We start from the raw sequence: 20,491 nt of genomic DNA, 5'->3' as shown, positions 1-20,491 counted from the left end.
CTTATTTTGGCTGAAGTTAATGGCTGGGTACTTAATTGAAATTTTTAACTATTTGCTAGTCACGTGAAAACCAAAAATATATACGAACCTGCTTGTAAATTTGGTATGAAAATTATACGAAATAATTATTTTACAGCTCACATACATACATACATACAAAGGTATACGCATAAGTGCTTTCATTTACGAATATGGATTGCATGCACCTCTGCGAACACATTTTGAAAATATTGAGCATCTGTATACAATAAGTGAAATTTTTAATGTAGACAAAGAAGAAAATAAACTATGTAACAAATAAAAAATAATCATTTGAACAATTTTGAATATCATGTAATAAATGTGAAGAAAACAAAACTGATGTTTTTTAATTCTATTATTTGTGTGTACTAGCAAAATGCCCGACATGCGCTATTCTACCATTAATGCAAGCGCACTGAACAACAGAATACAGCAGAAATAAATCAACAGATATATGTAAGGGTGGTGCAAAATTAATCTTCCTACCGGAAGATTTATAATTTTTGCTAATGGCGTCGTCGTACGTCAATTATTTTGACACTTGTGAACAATACAACTGGAGTATACGGACAATCAACGGAGTGTGTAAAGGTCAATGTAAAGATTTTTATTGCTAAAAAAAAAAAAATTCTTTAGTAAAAAAGTTGAATTTGTTGTATTCTCTTTCCATACCTTTTCCCCGCATACCATTTTTCCCACAAAATTAAAAAAAAAAGTCCCCTTTCTATGAAAATTTTAATTGCAACAGGAAATAATTTCCAATTTTTTTTATATTATTATTTCTGGACTTCTATAATTAGATTAATATTGAAATACGGGCCAGATTTGTGGGTGCTATGCGCTTTAATTTTCTTGTTTGAAGTTTTTATTTCAGTTCAGATTTTTGTGATCTAGTCGTAGCAAGAAATGCTTACTGCTGCTTCTCTTTACTGTTTCAGTGACTGTCTCAATGCCGTGGTTGTTGTGAATATCGTCATTTCTTTTTTACCAATTTCTTTCTCAAAAAAAAGGGCAAGACAGATGTCCCATTGTGTGCTATTTCAAAAGCACTATGGCCTCAATACTATAGAAACAGAACGTTTAAGGTGATGGGTATTCCCCGCCATTCAAATTCCAAACTTAAAACTGTGTACACTGGTCACTGGGTGATCGGAACTCATGAGGAGAAGCTTGGACTTCCGTACAACCCCTATTGCAGAAGCTGTGGGAATCCTGCAGAGAAAGAGACTGTTGAGCACTTTCTCTGCAAATGTCTGGGTCTGGCGGCTAGGCTCTTGAGGTTCCTTGGTGTGCCTTTCGGGAATAGCCTGAGGCAGCTCTCCAGCCTGGATCCCTTTTCTCTCCTCCACTTCATCAACATCTTCCCTAAATTTTTTCGCAGGTACTGGTCCACATTATGGTAACAAAACGGGACGTAAGTGCTACTTGAAGTGTACCTGTGGTACTCTTGCTATCTAACCTACCTACTTATTTACCAATCTGCGTTTGTAATTATTTTTTGCATCTAAAATTGACTTCTCTGTATAATTTTTAGATTTGATTTACTGCCAGTCTCCCATATTCCTAGTCCATATGGCCATGCCGGTCTTATTATTGATTCTTATAAGTTAAGCAGAAATAACCGGTTACCTACCTCAGCGAACATGTTATCTGCTGTCTAACTAGCGAACATCATACACATAGGACTCTACAACATCCCATGCAGTTAACACCGAACATCATACGCATCGCTTGCAGTTGCTATGCCAGTGTGAGTCGACTGCTGTGAGAGCGACCGGAGCAGTTAACAGCAAAGAGGAATTAAGTGTGAAGTGCTCCTTCATCCAATTAGAATTGGTTAATGGGAGTTCTGTTGTAAATGGACCAATTTTGAGATCACTACGGTTGCTAGCGTTGCTACTAAGCTTTACTAAGTATTCAATATTTTTGAAAATTCTTATTGTTAATTTTATGGTTTATATTATTTGCCTAATAAACCAGCTTAGGTTTGATTGTTTTGAATGCACTTGAATGTATTTTTATGTCTTATCCGTCAATTTGGATTGGATGGCTTGGAGATTTTCTCTTCGTGTATATTACATGTTGCGTTTTGTCTTTATAGGCCTCGTTGCACCAGGCCGTTGGCCGGGCTCCTCCTTCTATTTGTCGCGTGCGTCCTGATGTTGCTTCACAAATGGAGTGACCTACAGTTTCAAGCCGATTCCGAAAATATTTTTATGAAGAGTTTTTTTCATGGCAGAAATACACTCGGAGGTTTGCCGTTGCCTGTCGAGGGGCGACCACTATTAGAAAAAACTTTTTCTTCATTTTGGAGTTTCACCATTATTCGAACTTACGTTCTCTCTGAATTCCGAATGGTAGGTAGGTAGGTACAGTGGTTGTCAGTTGACACACCTAGGCCTGCTGTGGGCCCATTGTGATACCACCGGGGCTGTACCCTCTCCTCACTCTACATTGTCCTCATTGAACCAACCTGTGGCTTTAATATATCTAGCAAGACTTGTTCTTTTTATATAGGCTACTTCTGTCTAGTTATTCAGGGAACTTTTTTCCTAAATATTGAACTTTCTTCTATCCAGAGCCAAGCATCCGCATAGCAATTGTTCTATAGTCTCTTCTTCTTCGATGTCGTTACAGCTTGTGCAATAGTCGTTATAGGGCGCTCCCAGACTGCTGGCATGACTGCCAATCAGACAATGCCCTGTTACTACCCCGGAAAGATTTCTCATGTTTTTCCTATTTAGTTTCAATAGTCGGTTTGTGTGGCCCATGTTCCATTCCGGCCACGTCATTATACTAGTTGCACAGGTCAGGGACTGAGATGTAGGAAGGGGTATTCGTCTAGTATTCTTGCGTGACCTCTTCTGTTGGTGCCTAAGTTAGAAGATTCTCTTACCCTACGTGCCGATTTCGCCGCCAGCTTTCTGCAGTAGGCCTCAATCGGTAATAGGTGACAGGTAGCATGACATTCATCGCTGACGTGGGTGTAGTCTTTAGTGCCCCGCTTAACCAGAGACTGGCACCCCTTTGAATACTTCCTAGGCATTTTACTGTTGTTCTTTTCTCGAGTGTTGGCCACCAGACTAAGACACCGTATGTCATGATGGGCCTTACCACTGCTATATATAGTCAGTATTCTACTTTTGGAGTTAGGCCCCATTTTGCCCCCACAATTCTTATGCATGTATAGAGTGCTGTGGCTGCTTTTTTTACTCTATCATTAATCGTATGTTTCCGTATTTCCGGTATTAATTGTAACATGTGATATTTTTTGTGTCTCATGATGTGTCCACGATAAGCTGTCTTGCGACGTTTTATTGTTTGTAGAAGTTCACACTCTCGATTAACTTGTCGCAGAGTCCCTAAGTTAGAAACCAGATCGGTCCACGGAATTTTCAAAATTCGCTTAAAAATCCACATTTCGAAGGCCTCGAGTCTGTTCATGTCGTCTGTTGAGTGTCCAACATTCCACGTCATATAAGAACACAGACCACACATAACACTTCGCAAAACGAATTTCAAGATTCAGATCCAAGTCATGGCAGCTTTCTAAATTGCAAAATAATCATATTCAATCATAATCAATAGTAGTCACAATCACAGCCACAGTCCAAGTCGTCATCTTAGATACTGCCGTAGTCCTAATCTTAGTCATAATATTAACTAGAGTTATAAACATAGCCATAATGATATAGTTAAAGTCTTAGTCATGGTCATGGTCATAATCAAAGTCACAGCCATAAGCATAATTTTGCCATAGTCACTGTCTTAGTGATAATCTTAGGTATAGTTAGTTAAAGTCTCACTCGTAGCAATAATCATAGTCATAGTCGAACTTTAGTAGCAGCCATAATCATCACATTAGTCATAGTCATTAGCATAGTTGTTATTATAGTCATAATGACAGTCAAAATGCACGTGAAATATAACGAGGAATTAGGTAAAAGAAGAATTGCCGTTGTGCCCATTTTGAATGTGTCATGCCTGCTATCAAAGAATGTGTGAAATTTGTATTGCCTTAGTTTCTTAGTTGCCTAATATGGTACTTTGGTTGTCTGCAGGGAAGACGGCACCATTACACATTAGAGTGGGCCGAAAAACATTTTTTTTTTAGTATCGAATTCTAAAAGTGCGGAAAAGTTGCACTGTTAGAATAATAAAGTGTGTGCCAAATTTCAACCCAATCGAACGATATCTTCTGTCGCCAGCAGAGGCCTCAAATATTGAAATTTTAGTTGATATTCTGAAAAATGTTATTTTACATTCCAGAGCGCATTTCATATCAAAAATAAGGACTGTAAACTAATTAAACATAAATTTATCCAAGATTATACACTGTACACTATAAAATAATAATAAAACGTTATTGATTATGCAGCTTTTTGCCTACTTTTTATTGTGAAAATACCGAATACATAAATATTTTTGTAGCCCAGAACCCTTCACGAGAATGTTGCTGCACTCTGGGTTCCTATTTTTTGTTTTTTTTTTCTTTTGTTTTGTTTTTTTTTATTTTATTTAATTTTTTTAATTTTTATTTATTTACCTATTTTTTAATTTTTATTATTTTTTATTTTATTTATTTATTTTTTTCAACTAATTTTTTTTCATGTTTTGTAATATTGTAAAAAAATAATAAAATAAAAGGTATTTCAAGAAAACACTGCGGTTTTGAAACTTAAAGTTATAGTTAATTTCATATTTATCAAATCAGAGGGAGTATTGTGCTTTGTTGTCAAACTGAGGCATAGTTTAACGGGATGCTAAAGTACATCGAATGAATCCATCCCGAGCGTCACTTCTGCATACTTGAAGCGATGCTTCAGTAACGAGTGTCAGCATTCCCTTCCCCGCAAGTACTAGTATCAGAATTAGAGGTGTCACTTTCTAAACCATGATTCATTTTCGATATATTGCAGCCGAACGTAGAGCAAGAGGGATAGTTTTCTGGATCACATAATTTTTTATTAGTAATTTGCTTGGTCATCTCATCGCGGCGCCGTTGTCTTTCTATAAGTTTCTTTGTTTCAGGTATTTCCACTATTCCGATACGGCCTATACGAGCACCTCTTTGGTCTGACAGAAAAGCTTGCTCTTTTTGAGGAACTTTATTTTCTCTTGGACATGAGCAAGTTGTAAAATCTTGACACTTACAAGCTGAAATATGAAAAAGTCGGGAAGCATTCGCCTTAAAGTCATCAGCACGTTCTTTCAAAGCAGGACTTCTAAGTACAGAATACAAACCCTTCTTAATTTCTCTGTACATTTTATGATACTCATTTATCATGTAAAGGGTGGTTAAATTTCAAGGGCCGATGTTGAATGTAAACCACACCTAAATGTCAAGATTTTCTTTGCCTTTCATTTAACATTTTTCAATTTCAGATTAATTCAATTTGAACCATGGAAAGATATATAATCGAACAACGCGTTAAAATTATTCAGGCTTATTATGAAAACGGGAGTTCAAATCAAAATGCATATCGCGCACTTCGTTAAGAAATTCATCTTCAGTGATGAGGCACATTTTCACCTCAGTGGATTCGCCAATAAGCAGAATTGCCGCATTTGGGCGAATGATAATCCAAGAGTGATTGCCGAAAAACCAATGCAACCACAAAGAGTGACTGTTTGGTGGGGTTTATGGGCCGGCGGCATCATTGGGCCGTATTTTTTCCAAAATGAAGCCGGTCAGGCAGTTATTGTGAGTAGTGTTCGCTATCGTGAGATGATGACGAACTTTTTATGGCCCAAATTGGAAGATATGGATGTGGACGATATGTGGTTTGAACAGGACGGTGCCACTTGTCACACAACTAACGAAACAATGGCTCTTTTGCGCGAAAAATTTGATGGCCGAATAATCTCACGTCGCGGCGATGTCAGTTGGCCGCGTTGTGATTTGACAACGGTGGACTTCTTTCTTTGGGGTTATTTAAAAAAAAAGGTGTAGGTCGATAAGCCAGCAACAATTCAAGAGCTAAAGGATGCGATAATTCGGCACTTTAATGGCATAGAACCTCAATTATTCACTCAGCGTCAACGAAAACTTGGACTATCGGATGGAGGTGTGCCACCGAGGCCACGGCAGCTATTTGGCCGATATTTTATCCTATACGTAATTGTGCCATACCAATATTATCATAATAAAGAGAAATGACAATAATTTCTTAAAAAAAGTTGCATTTTATTAAAAATCAACGCCGGCCCTTGAAACTTAGCCACCCTTTATATTACGCGTCAATGTGAAACTGTGGGAATAGAAGCCTTATTATAAATACAAATGATTTTCTTGGCAACTTGTCCGGCTATGATCGCAAAGACCCGCTCCCTGTTTCCTCCTGACTCCAAGTTCCCGTCTTTGAAAAAAACAACATCTCATTGCATCTTCATAACTTGGTAGTTGATGATCTGGCAAATCTTTAGGACTTCTAAACAATGGGCAATTAAACGTTTTTCTTAGGGAAAATTTGGTTAATGCCATTGTCGTCATATAAATTTTTAACAAAATATTATAATTACATAAATGCTTTTATATGAAGCATTATCTCTCGAATAATCTTTCGAAGAAAAAACAGACAAAGTAATTGCTGTAACTTCAATTCCACTCACAGTACAAGGACGAGCTACTGGGAGCTCCATAAACGTATTGCTTGATCAAACAGACAGAGTGGAGTGTAGTGAATTAAATTGTTTCGGTAGGCCTCCTCATATAAAATTTGTATTTAACATATATCGGTATGATAACAAATAGTGTTTTCAAAAAAGTTAAAATTGTTCAGAATTTAAACTGAAATTTCAAAATTTGAGATCTCTGCTGGTGACAGAAGATATCGTTCGATTGGGCTGAAATTTGACACACACTTTATTAGTCTAACAGTGCAACTTTTCCGCACCTAAAAAAAATGTTTTTTCGGCCCACTCTATTACACATACTTGTAGAAGTACAAGTGCATGCCCCCACGGCTGTTTGAAAGTTACTCATACGCCAAGTACATCTGGAATGTGAACATTTGCATACTTATTTGTTCGTTTAGATTTTAGTGCGATTGCCTTACGCTTTTTGATGCTTTCTAACACCAGCAAATAATACATTTTACATGCCAACTTTTTGCTTTCCCTTTTAAACAAACGCTTGTTGCACTGTCATCACACGTCTACACTTCGTTGAAAACATCGCCTTACTGTCATTTGGGGGTTATCGGAATGAGTGTTTACATGAGAGGTAGCTTAAAAGGTTTTTCCTTTTAGTTGCGCATTAATGATTGGCAAATAAAATATACTTTAATCTACATTTTCTTCGTGTTTTCCGTACACTGCAGGTAAATTTAATAGTTCCAATTGGTTACCCAAAGTTTGATTTAGAAGTCATATTTTAGTATTATATTCTATGTATGATACAACGCCTAAAAATAGTTTCTGTGGCGTTGAGTTTGAAACAAAAATGTGATCATAATGGAGCACCATTTTTTGACGGAGTGTCGTCCGCTGGACGATGGCATTTTAATCGGTGCATGCAAAAATATTTCAATCAAGAAAAAATCGGATATGCAGTCTTATGGCTCATTAAATTTTGGTGCAAAGTGCAGCCTTGAAGTAGCTCAAAATTCTCGATGATTAGTGATAATTTTTTCCTTGACGATGTATATTAGTATTGTACATTTTCTGCATACAACGAATGCGAGAAATATTATATGTGGAAAAGTCACTTCAGATGTCTCAAATTTTGATGAAAATTTGTCGAGTTTTCATAAATCTTGAACAAAATGTGAAACTTTGAGTTATATAGTATTTTTCATAGAATGAATAGTATTTTTTATATATTGGGTTGGGGAATAAGTTCATAGCGTGTTTTATTTTATTTTACAACGATTTGTTTGCTGTTTTGCAAAGAGTTAGTATTCATTATTTAGAACTCTCTCTCTCTGCTCTACAAAACAATGTTAATTGTATTTTTAAGTTATTTAATTTTTTATTAGTTTTGAGGCTTAGAAATGGGATAGCCTGGAGGTAAAAATCAAAATTTTCGACACGTCACAGTGGAAAACCTTCTGAATTCGATGAAGAACTCACTTTAGAAGGAAACCGGCCGCCAAATCAGTCGAGAATTGGCGGTAAAAAATGAACTGCGATCATAAAACGATTCTCAATTCCTTCATTCAGTGGGATACACCGAAAAATTGTGAGCACGGGTGTCTCACGGTCTCAACTACGAAAAACAAAAAAGTCGTCTTCAAATTGCTTCTCACCATCGAGTAATACGCGGACATAAACAGCGCTTTTTGTACCGAATCGTCACGGGAGATGAAAAAGGATATATACATGAAGGAAAGAAAGAGTGGGTAGCTCCAGGAGAAACGGCAAAGCCGAGAGTAAAGACGGATTATCATCCAAAGAAGAGCATGATGTGTGTTTGGTGGAACTGGGAGAGCGTGGTGCACTGAGAAACGCTCGAAAAGAATGTCACTGTCAATAAGGAGCTCTACATGGCCTAGTTACACCGCTTGAATGAGGCTATTCGACTGAAAAGACCTGATCGATATGATTAAACCCTACTCCTTCACGACAATGCCAGGCATTATGTAGCACAAGTCGCCAAAAAATCACTCCAAGAGTCCGAATGGGAGATTCTTCAGCATCTGCCGTATTCTCCGGACCTTGCACCGACCGATTACTATCTTTTCCGCTCCCTGTTAGACTATATCAAGGGCGTTACCTTCATTAACAAGGAGGTTCTTAAAAACTGGATCAACAACTTCTTTGACACCAGACCAGGCGATTTTTGGCGGAACGGCATCAACAAATTGGTCGATAGGTGGGAAGAGGTTGTAAACAGCAACAGCGAATATATAGGTGATGAATTTATTGTTATAATTATATTTTTTTCTTTAAATAAACGTCTCCGGTAAAAATGCGTCGAACCTATTCCCCAACCTAATAAATTAGTGATTATTGAAGAAACAGAAGGGAAGCAATCAGGCCTGGTCAAAATGTTGTGTTGCTATAGTTTTTTCGCGAACTTTATTTACGAGTTACTTACTTATTCCTAACAATATATGTTCTTATAGCTGAATATAAGTACGTACGAGGTGTGTTCAGAAATAATCATGACTTTTTATTCTTCTTGACAAATACATATTTATTTGTTCATCAATACCCCACGAAATGGTCCCCTTCAAAGGGGGACATAATAAACTTGTGCCAGCGTTTTTGCAATTATAGAGCCCACGACCCCTCTTGGCTTGGCCTTCTATCCCCTCAATTCTGGCAAATCTGTGATTCACCCTTCATGGGTCATTTTCAGTCTTGAGAACAAGAGAAGGTCGCAGTGGCTCAAGGTAATAGGTATGGTTACAGAGGCTGGATTTCGGTGTTGCTTTCAACGTAAAAAATACCAGATGTTTTATTTTTTTTATTATTTTTTCCAACGGCAGAGAATCACCGAACACTCCAAAGCATGCATAACTTTTTTATTTGCCAAATATAAAATAAATGCGCCATATATGATACTTAGTTGAAGATGGGAACACAAGTACAAGGCATGTGCACCAACACAACAAAACAAAAAAATTAAAAATCAAAAATCTAAAATCGAATGTACGTTGCTTGCGATATTCGAAAATTCACCTTATTTATGAAACACACCTCGTAAATATATGTAGCTCGAATTTCATTTCCTTACCAATCGGGACCTCCCTAACTGTAAATAGTGTTCATATTTTTAACTCTTTCCAAAGTATTAACCAAAAATCCCTCTTATCTCTTGAGCGTATTTGCATTAAATGAAGGAAAAATGTTAATGGAATCCGATATTCATTTGTCATACTGTTGACGAGGGTCAAAATTCATTAGCTGTAAACAATTTTTCGTGCTCTTGTTAAAATCCTCTGAAGTATTTGAAATCTTGTGTTTGGTCCTTTTGAATTTATTAAAATATGCGCGCAGTACCCGGTGAAAGGAATAGGGGACTCTTGTAGTGCATGCATGAATATTAGTATGCTTGGGTGGTTTTTCTGTCATTTATTCAGGCGCTGATGAGGGATTAAAACACACTAGCTAAGTCACCATAGCACAGTCGGCTCTACATTAAGTACATACAATGCAAATAATCCGGATATTTTGTTGTTGTTTTAAAAACCGTTAATTGACGGCAGCGAAAAAAGATATGTGAAAGTGCGTTTTAGTATTTCCATTTATATGCAGAAGTGGGAAAAAATAGTTTAACAAAGTTTTGTACCATTTATTTCTTATACTCCACCTTAAAATGAAAAATGTGGTACCTGGGTGAAAGTCTCTGCTAAAAGTTGAGGCAATGAATAAAATAAATTAAATAAAACCATACTAAGAGCACTTTGCGGAATATTAGCGGAATTCAAAATGATTTCGGAGTTATAGGCCTTTGTACCGTCCCTCGTCAGGCGAGCTCGTCGACAATCTGAAAACTTTGAAACACGTTTTCTCAAAACCATGTTTTTGAAAATGGCGTGTAAGATAAAAAAAAAAAACGACGCAAGTTATCGTTTCAAACCGATAATCTGTATAAAGATAATTAAAATGCACAACTAATTAACTAACAAAATACAAAAAAAAAATTCATTTTTTAATGTTATTTAACACCTTTTTGGAAAAAAAATAGCGAAAAAAACACTTTTTTCAATAATTAATTGTGTGTTCATTTTTTAATATTTTTATACAAGAGTAGTCTATTAGCCTTCTGAATAAGACAATATTTTCTTATATATTTCTTTAGTGTTTCAGGTGAACACTACGACCGCAATCTTACACGCCGTTGTACTAGCGCGCAACGAAAAGCTGTGCGAGATCCCTCATATGTCCGCCATTTTGTTTTTTTATTTATATTAAAAAATTGTTTATTACTCTTCAATCATGCCTTCAAATAAATGCAAAAGATTATTCCTGTGTGTCGCTTTTTTCACCTCGAAAAAAAAAAACTGAGAAAAAAACACCTTTTTTTGAAGCCACTGATAAGAGGCCACCCTAAATGCATCAAAATTATGTGTTGCGTTATATTCAATGAAATCTAACAAATGAAATCCAACTAGATGGTAAGACATCAAAAAGAAATTAGGAAATTAAAGTCTTGTGTCTAACTTTCGATTCGAACTAACTTTTGTAAAGCCGTAAACGGAGACCAGATTATTTCTGAAGTACTTTCAATGATTGGGTTTATACACTACCGGTTAAAAGTTTGGATTCACTTGAAAATTGTAAAAAATTTTCAAATAATCGTGATTTTCTTCGTCAAATATTTATTAATATTGTTATTTTACAGAAAGTAATTGTGTTTAATACAAAATATGTTAACTTTTAAAGAAGCCCGCAAGTATTTGTTCATATTTTCGATTCCTCGAAATATCCGCCTGTTGCTCGTATTACGTAAATGTCTAAAGTTGCAATTTTCTTACTTCTCTGTCCAACTCGTCCCACAGCAACTCGATCGGGTTACAATCCGAGGAGGCCATTCCATATATTTGAGTTGTTTTTGATTTTCTTTGGCTACAATGTAATCCTGGCAAAATTTTGAAGAGTGCTTAGGATCGTTATCCTGCTGGAAAACGAATCCGTTGCGCACAAGTCTTTTCCCACACGGAAACGCGTGCCGTTGAAGTATGTTGTGGTAGACTTTTTTGTCCATGATACCCTCAATTTGCATAATGTCTCCAACTTTGTCTCCAGCATCCCAGACTAACACTGACCCTCCACTATGCTTAACTGTGGAAACAACACATTGGTTCATCATGCGTTCACCGACGAAACGACGAGCATATTGGCGGCGTCGTTTGTTGAAAATTTCAAATTTGGACTCGTCCGTGAACAACACTTTAGACCATTGTTCAGTTGTCAACTCTTTATGTTTTTTAGCCCACTTAAGTCTCTTTACTTTATTTTGCTTTCGAAGTAAAGGTTTTTTGGCGGCGACGCACTCTTTTAGGCCGTAGTTTTTTAGTCGTCGCTGTACCGTCGAAACAGATACTGGAGCCTCGCGCAAGGAATTGAATTATTCGCAAATTTCAGGGGCTCTTAGAAAACGATTTTTTTTGCTTACAACACATATGAACTTATCCTCTCCTTCTGACGTAGTTTTAGGCCTCCCAGAACGATGACGACTCTGATTGCACCCAGAATCACTCTTTCTTTGTAACGTTCTCATGACGCATTTTGAGAGACATTACATTTCGAAGCAATTTTTCGCGTTGAATAGCCTTCTCCATGTAGTGCTGCTCGTGTTTCTATACTAAGCTCTGCTTTCCGACCCGATTTTCTACAAATAAAACAAGAAATATGTAGTTTTATTTAAATTTTAATAATTAGAAGATAATTTTTGTATAACGTCGACTTGTATGTAAGTTTTTGTAATATAAAAAATTGTTTAATTACCTTTTTAATAACAAAGATGACACCAACAATTAGAAATATAACTCTTGAAGCGCGTTTTGCAGAATGCATCAAGTCATAACACGTTCAATAACAATCTCCTAGACTTAAACTAATAGCAGAACGCACGTTTAAAAAAAAAAAAAAAAAAAACCCATTAATAAGCCGACTTGATTGTGGAAAATTCCAAAATAATGTAAGTGAACCCAAACTTTTGACCGGTAGTGTACGTGCTTAGGAACTCCGGAAAATGCTGTGCTCCAATGACTTCAAAAGCACTGTGTGTTTTGTTGGTGGGAAGTCTTCCAGATTATTGCTGTAATTTCGAGTCTGCACTTGCTAACTCATTCATATAAAGTCGGAAGGAGCCAAAAAATTTCACTAAGTTTTCGTTGTGCGAACTTCTATGGCCAATCTGTTGGCCTGAAAAGCGCTTTTTATTTCGCTGGCAGACTTCCAGATTATTGTTGTATAAACTTTTGCGGTCGATGTCGCCACGGAGTCGGCATTCGCAAGTCTTTTTTTTTTGTCTAGAGTAACTAGCAATTATAGCACTCAGACAACATTAAGTCCATTGTACTGCACTCAGGTTCCCGTTTTAATTTTCTTTAAATCTACTCGACCTACCAAGAAATCTGAGTAGATGTTGGGGTGCCAAGGAGTTAAAGGTGTTGCTTCTTAACACATCAGTGCCAAAGACCTCAAGCCTAGTTCGAGGGAAGACCGGGCAGATGCACAGAAAGCGGTCCACCATTTCATCCTCTTCCCCACATGCTGGGCACAGTGCACTGTCTGGATGCCCACCTTTTCCATGTGCTTTGTCCATAGAAAGTCAGTCCAACCAGCTGCCTACAGTCCCTTCTGCTTAATGACAGGACGATCTGCGACAGTCGATTGGACATGACAGGTAACTCGCTTGTGGGTTGAAGTAACCCGTCTACTAACCGTGGCTTTGATGGCTGCAGAAGGAAGTAGCAGAACGGGCTCCGGACCAAAGAAGTTTGCCTCAGAGCCCAAACTAACTAAAGAGTCAGAGGTCTCGTTATCCGCGATACCCACATGTTTCGGGACCCATGTTCGCAACAGGATATTCTGTCTACCGACATAGTTCAGCCTGGATTTACAGGATTTGAAGTGGTTGGAGGGCTGTCTTAGGCCATAAGCGCAGCTTTGCTGTCGCTGCAGACATAGGCTGCTTACCTCCCCACCTGTTTGCCACAACAAAGATTATTGCTACTTGAGCAGCATGCACCTCCGCTTAAAGCACAGATGCATGCATTCCAAAAGTAAAGTGGAGTTTTGTACAGCTGGATTCCATATAGATACCAGAGCTAGGTCCATCCAGGTAACCGTGAGTGATATGCGTGTGGCTAGACGAGATCGAGAGAATACTAAAATGTCTGCTTGCTTAGACTCCGTGGCATAGATAGCCTCTACTTGTCGTTTAAATAGGGCCTTGTTATGTAAGTATTACGTTTTAAGCTACTTTAAACTCAGCAGCAAACGAATTGACTTTAATTCCACAGTAACCTGGTATTCAGATTTATTAATTTTCAAATTAATAATTTTTTTTTTTTTAATTCAATCGCAAGTTACTACAACACTACTACAATTAGGGCCTTGGGCTCGCTGTTTGTGCGTTCGAGATTAGTCGGGGAATGTCTGGCTTCTCTCTCTACTGCATCCGAATACTTCATCATCAGGCTCATTTGGGTTCCCGGTCACAGCGGCATAGAGGGAAACTGCTGGGCCGATGAGCTGGCTAGACAGGGAACTTTGGAGACGGTTTCGTCGCGTAATGAGAGAATTGGGGTTCCCCTGAGAACCTGTGGTCTGCTCCTGGAAAGATGGGCCTCGAGACAACTCAGCGAGCGCTGGGCTAGTGCGCAAACGTGCAAGGTCGCGAGGTCCTTCTGGCCACGGGTAGATCGGGGACGCTCAAGGGAACTCCTAAGGCTTACAAAGCCCCAGCTCTCAAATTTGGTGGGCATCCTTACCGGACATTGTCCGTTAGGTGTTCACGCTGTAAGACTGGGGATTACCTCAAGTCCGTTCTGCAGAAACTGTCTGGAGGACGAGGTGGAATCATCTCAACACCTTCTTCTCAGCTGCCCTGCTCTCGTCTGGCAAAGACTTAGAAATCTGGGCTCCCACTTTTTCGCTACGCCTGCGGACATAGCCGGCGTAAGTATCATACATTTGGTGAAGTTCACTAGTAGCTTGATACGGCTAACTACGAACGTATATCAGCCCCCGTCGGGGCCGTCGTAAAATGTATGGTCATCATCGTATCAAATCCCAAGGCTCCTTCTTCCTTCCCCTCTCCTCTCTCCTCTCCCATGTATGGCACCACAACGGACGAATTTCTTAACATTTGTCCAAGTGAGCCCTTTAGCTAGGGCAGCCATTTAACCTAACCTAACCTACTACAACACTGCCATTGATGACAGACTGACTGTCAGTACAAGGGTAGAATTTATTTTGGGAGGCTATTGGAGCGGCTTGCTATATAGCAAAGATTTCACTAGTAAATACTGAGCAGTGATTGTGCAGCAAACCTTTTTGTAGAACAAATAGACCCTGGGATAGAACCGTGAAAGAGGTTGAGAATTTAGTGTTTGAGCCATCGGAAATATGAATTGGAACTATTTTAGATTTAACTGTCATTTGTAGTCAAGAAAAATTTATTTGTAGATAATTTGCAAAGTAATTAACAGTTACTACAAACTTGACGAGTACGTTTAAAATGGATATTCATTTTTGTGGCCAAGATAACAATTTCAAATAGCGCCAAAAGCCCCTCTGGAAATTATTTTCTATTTGCCGTATTGAGTGTGTTTTTATATAGGTGATCATTATTGCAGGGTAAGGGTTTGTATATAGGGCCAGCAGTAATATATTCCATCCGCTCAGAAAAAGTTTGAGGACGCCGACATGCAAGCATTGTTGTATGAAGATAATGGTCAAACGCAAGAAATGATGGCAGAGCAGTTGGGAGTGACCCAAAAAGCCATTTCCAAACGTTTGAAAGACATGGGCACGATTTTAAAGTTCGGAAGATGGGTGCCGCATGAATTGACAATGCACAGCCACATCGAACAAGAGCGTCCCGGGAATTGGTGGAGACGTACGATTGGGAACCGCTGATGAATGCGGCTTACTCACCAGACTTGGCGCCTTCCGATTATCATCTGTTTGCATCAATGGGCCACGCACTTTCCGAGCAGCGCTTCAATTCTCACGAAGAAGCCAAAAAATGGCTCGATTATTGGATTGCGGCCAAAGACGGCCAATTTTTTTTGGCGCGGCATCCACAAATTGCCTGAGAGATGGGAAAAGTGTGTCGCTAGCGATGGCTATTATTTTGAAGATTAAATTTGTAACCATTTTTTGTTAATAAATTAATAAATGGCCGCCATAAGCGCGTCTACAGATAAACTCCACCGCAAACAGTCGCCGATTCATGAATGCCTAATTGCAGAGAACATCGAGATATCGATGTTCAAAATAATTCAGCAACACTCTGTGCTACAGCAGCAATATCCTTAACAAAACTTACAGTTTTTGGTCCACCAGTTCTTTTTCTATCCTCGAAAGAACGAGTTTCTTGAGATTTTCTCATCGACCTTTGAATTGTGAACTCATTCGGACGATTATTTCTATCAAACACATCACGAATTTTATTATATTAAATACATACATATTCCCCATTTTCATAATAAATTTCAACAATTTTAACACGTTCCCTGTCCGCTGAGCCACATATGGTTCAGTAAACGTGCGCCTGATAAGCACTGATACGTTCCTGAGCCATATGTGCGTCAGGGGCTATATGAACCACATGTGTTTCATGAACGTGCAGAAGCAAAAATGTCCCTCTACTCTCATGGACCATGTGTGTTTCAGGTAGAAATACCCTACATCCGTTCTTTTTTTTAATTATTATTATTACTAAAGCTATCCTATGACTACAAAAAAACAAATTATTCAAAAAACCCTGTTGGACTTGTTGGTCAATTTTGCATTTTTGTATTGGGACAGGGAACGTGTTAACACATGACATAAAAAAGTTACCAACATCTATTAACCACTCCCTACTGACATCTCGGGTCCACTTTTGAAAGACCCTTTGTTATAATATTTAAAAGTTCAATTTAATTTCTAAATATAATCTTACAATTTTTAGTTAATCCAGTGCTGGCAGCATCTCTGTGAACAAAACACAAAAATTATAAATATAAAAAAATCAAAAAATTGTTGCCGAAATAGAAAATGCCAACAATTTTGTATGTCACAGATGAAGCAATAAAAAATGCTTATTTGCAAAGATTGAAAAATTTCTTAGATTTATTTACAGTTTTGCATACAAAATATATTTATTATGCTTATTAAGTTATAAGGCTGGCAAAGTTCACAACAGCTTTCCATTTTCATAGCCGAGTAATTCAGTACGAGTTCACAAATACGAATAGAATTTAGGCTAATTAGATAAGACTAGATAATTTATGAGATAGATAGATAATTTATATACGAGATTATTCGAAAAATTCACATTTAAATTTATGCTATAAACATCACGTCGTTTTGAAAATCACCACATTTTTCTAGCTCTACAATTCAGCTGTCTTTTTCCTACCACTTTGTGCTTTTGCACACATTTTTTGTTATTTTTTTCATATCTATTCTTCTTTTTTCTTCTTCCGCTTTTTTCCTCGACTTTATTTGTCCTCCACAAATCCATTCAGCCTCACCATCGCCACTTCAATTCACCAAATACGGCACTTCTTTTGGTCCGGATTCATGCCACTTCCACGTTTACACTTGAAAGTCTGCGCAAACTCTTCAGAATTCGAAAGCACACCCTTCAAGCGTATTTTGCCAGGGCAATGTGAATCTTCAAGCGCGTAACGGGATGCTGCCGGCGTGTATGTTTCGCACCACAAATTTCCAAATGAAATGAAAAATAGCTGTTCATTCGAATATTTCTCTAGTCCGGGTAATTTAACGCGTTCAGCGCCCATTTCCTTCACATACATGCGATAGGCGTGGAAGGCCTCACGCATGCCACCATTATCAGCAATATTTTCGCCCAATGTCAGCTCACCATCGATCTATGAGAAATGAAAAATAATTTTTTTTAATCAGGTAATTCAAGCAATTCACATATTTTACTCACATATTCCTCAATGTCAGGCAGAAAGTAATGATTGTATTGGTCCACAAAACACTCTGTGCGATTGATATATTCCTTGATTGTTTCATTCGACCACCACTGCACCATGTTGCCATCCTTGTCGAACATCCGCCCGCTGTCATCAAATCCATGTGTTAGTTCGTGTCCCAAAATGGTACCGACGGAGCCATAATTTAGCGCTCTGTTGTATTTTCATGAAGATTTGCATTGCATAAATAAGATTCTAGGAAATAAATTTTTTGGATTTTTGTGCCATAAAATCGTGCTTGAGAGAGTCATTGAGTGGCAGATTGTGGTAAGCAAGTTAAGCTATTTGTAGAGAAAAATGGAGTCGAGCTTACGTAATTTGGAAAAAAATTAATTTATTATAACATATTAAATTACAAAAAATAATTAATATTAATAATTTGTTCGAGTTTGTGCCTTCTGACAAATGAAAAGAGAGTTTGGGTAGAAAACTTTTATGAAAACTATGTAACAATTCTATTATTTTATGTTAGAGAAAGTTACAGTCTAGAATGGGATCTGAGGCCAACTGCCTTGGCTCGGAGCCCGTTCTGCCACTCGCTTCCGCAGCCATCAAAGTCACGGTTAGCAGACGGGTTACTCCAACGCACAAGCGAGTTACCTGTCATGTCCGATCGACTGTCGCAGATCGTCTTGTCATTGAACAGAAGCGACTGTAGGCAGCTGGTTGGACTGATGAGGAGCTACTTTCTATGGACAAAGCAAATGGAAATGAAGGGCATCTCAGACAGTGCACTGTGCCCAGCAGGTGGGGAAGAGGATGAAATGGCGAACCGCTTTCTGTGCATCTGCCCGGTCTTCCCTCGAACTAGGCTTGAGGTCTTTGGCACTGATGTGTTAAGAAGCAACCAATTTAACTCCTTGGCACCCCAACATCTACTCAGATTTCTTCGGAGGTCGAGTAAATTTAAAGAAAATTAAAAATGGAGCCTAAGAACAGTACTTAATTGTGTCTGAGCGCTGTACTTGCTAGTCGGTCTCGACAAAAAAAAGCAAAAAACAAAGTTACAGTCTCTTTTTTAAATGCGGAAGGCAAAAGGTAAGTTGTGCTCAAAGTTTAACAGCTGCATACTCTGTAAGTTAACATCTCTCGACAGTCTTCAGACAATAATTGGAGAATGATTTGCATGCAGATTTTCACTAAAATTCGATAAGACGAACTTCGGCTTATGTCAAAATGGGTGCATTGCTGACTATCCGATATTTGTGGACAATCTGGATATCCTTGACTAGAACAACGAATTCATGGTCAATCGATCAGCTACTTCTTCTAATATCTCCAGGGGTCCAAGTTCGAAGCTATCACAGCATTACTTTTATACCTCAAGTCAATTTTTCTCCCCTGATTTCTTTAACACCTAACCTACCGTGTGTGCTAATAAACGTTAATTTTAATTTCGAATCAAATAAAATTAGATTCCTTTGTTTCAGCTAAAATTTTACAGGATTGCATTTTTCAGTTTTTCTTTTGTCACGTCTTTCGTCTAGAGTATCTTATCTATTCGCCACTTGTTAACGCTTGGCGAAAAGAAGAGGCCTACTATTGTTATTTGGAGACTATTTCAGGAAAGGTAAAAAGTTGTTGAAAATAAACTGAAAGGTTATCAAAATTTGCAAGAAAATGTAACAGTTATCGGGAATCATGACGAAAAATCGTAAAAATTAAAAAAAATTGAGAAATTGCTTACAATTTTTTCGATTTCACGACCAATACATCCCGGCATAAGGGAAGTCAGAAGTTGGCGAAGGTTTTGTTGGAAAACCTAAACTATTAGTTATCATTCGAGATAAATATAATCTTCATAAAATCTACACCAATGAAATTAAAGGGTGTTGGGGAAAAGGTACCTAAAATTAAAAAAACCGAAATGAAGCATTTCCCCCTTCCGCTCCCATACAATTTATTGTTCCTATCGCCATTGATTCTTAATGGCATCTTATGGTTTCCACCGTAACTCTTAATTGTTCGCACTAGTTCAAGCACACCGTACGTCGCCCCATTAAAACCATAGACGTCGTCGACTACACTTCGTACCGAATAGTTGTGTTAATTATCGCTGCGTTACTTCTCTCTCAGAGTGTTCTTACTCTCCACGTGCTTAGTGCAATTGACTTTTCTATAATTTTCTTGTTGTGAAGTGCAAAAATACAAATAAAAGCCTGAAGTGTTGATTTCTAATGGAAAATAATATTCCGTTCCCCTCGGGGAACCGATTTGACATACTATCTGATAGTATGTCAATTCCTCCCAAATCGAAACGAAAAAAAACAACCAGTGCAAATAAAGAGCTTTACCCATCCCTACCATCGCCAGTCACCAAAACTGTTAACCAAAATGATCCAAAATTCATCATTATAAAATCCTCTGACGAAAACAACAAAATTTCTAAGTATAGTGTGTTCGCTAAAAAGAAAGCCCTTGACGGAATAAGTACAGAGTACAGCTCCGTAAGTATTCTCAAGGACGGCAGCTTATTAGTACTTACTAAATCTAAAAAGGTGGCTGAAAAATTCTTAAAATGTAAAAATTTTGGTGGCTTATGCCCAATATCTGTGTCCTTCCACGAATCTCTTAACACGTGCAAAGGTACCATTTATGACAAAAACCTAGCCGAAACCGATGAAAAAGAAATTATTGAAGGCCTTAAATCGCAAGGAGTCGTAGATGTCTACAAGTTTACCAAAAAAGTGAATGGAAATCCAATGCCAACAGGACGAATGGTTCTTACATTTGACCTTTATAAAGTCCCCCAAGATATCGACGTTGCATGGTATTCCCTAAAAGTAGAAGAACATTTCCCAACACCAATGCGTTGTCGTAATTGTCAGCTTCTCGGTCATACCACTAAAAAA

The 20,491-nt window shown here is 38.0% G+C and overlaps 1 protein-coding gene across 1 annotated transcript in view; it reads right to left on the bottom strand.

The window, feature by feature from the left end:
- Positions 1 to 17,180: 17,180 nt before the first annotated feature.
- LOC129253123 (phosphate-regulating neutral endopeptidase PHEX) overlaps positions 17,181 to 20,491 on the bottom strand; it is a 49,766-nt gene continuing 46,455 nt past the window's right edge. The window contains exons 8-9 of the mRNA XM_054891383.1: positions 17,594 to 17,792; positions 17,181 to 17,528 (exon numbers count right to left, since the gene is read on the bottom strand). Coding sequence (XP_054747358.1) covers positions 17,184 to 17,528; positions 17,594 to 17,792 — 544 coding nt within the window. The 3' untranslated portion in view covers positions 17,181 to 17,183. The remainder of the gene's footprint in view (positions 17,529 to 17,593; positions 17,793 to 20,491) is intronic.

This window comes from Anastrepha obliqua, chromosome 1, assembly GCF_027943255.1.
Source record: "Anastrepha obliqua isolate idAnaObli1 chromosome 1, idAnaObli1_1.0, whole genome shotgun sequence".
Taxonomy (NCBI): Eukaryota; Metazoa; Arthropoda; class Insecta; order Diptera; family Tephritidae; genus Anastrepha; species Anastrepha obliqua.
Note: the sequence above shows the minus strand (reverse complement) of the source record. Positions and strands in the feature narration are given on the sequence as shown.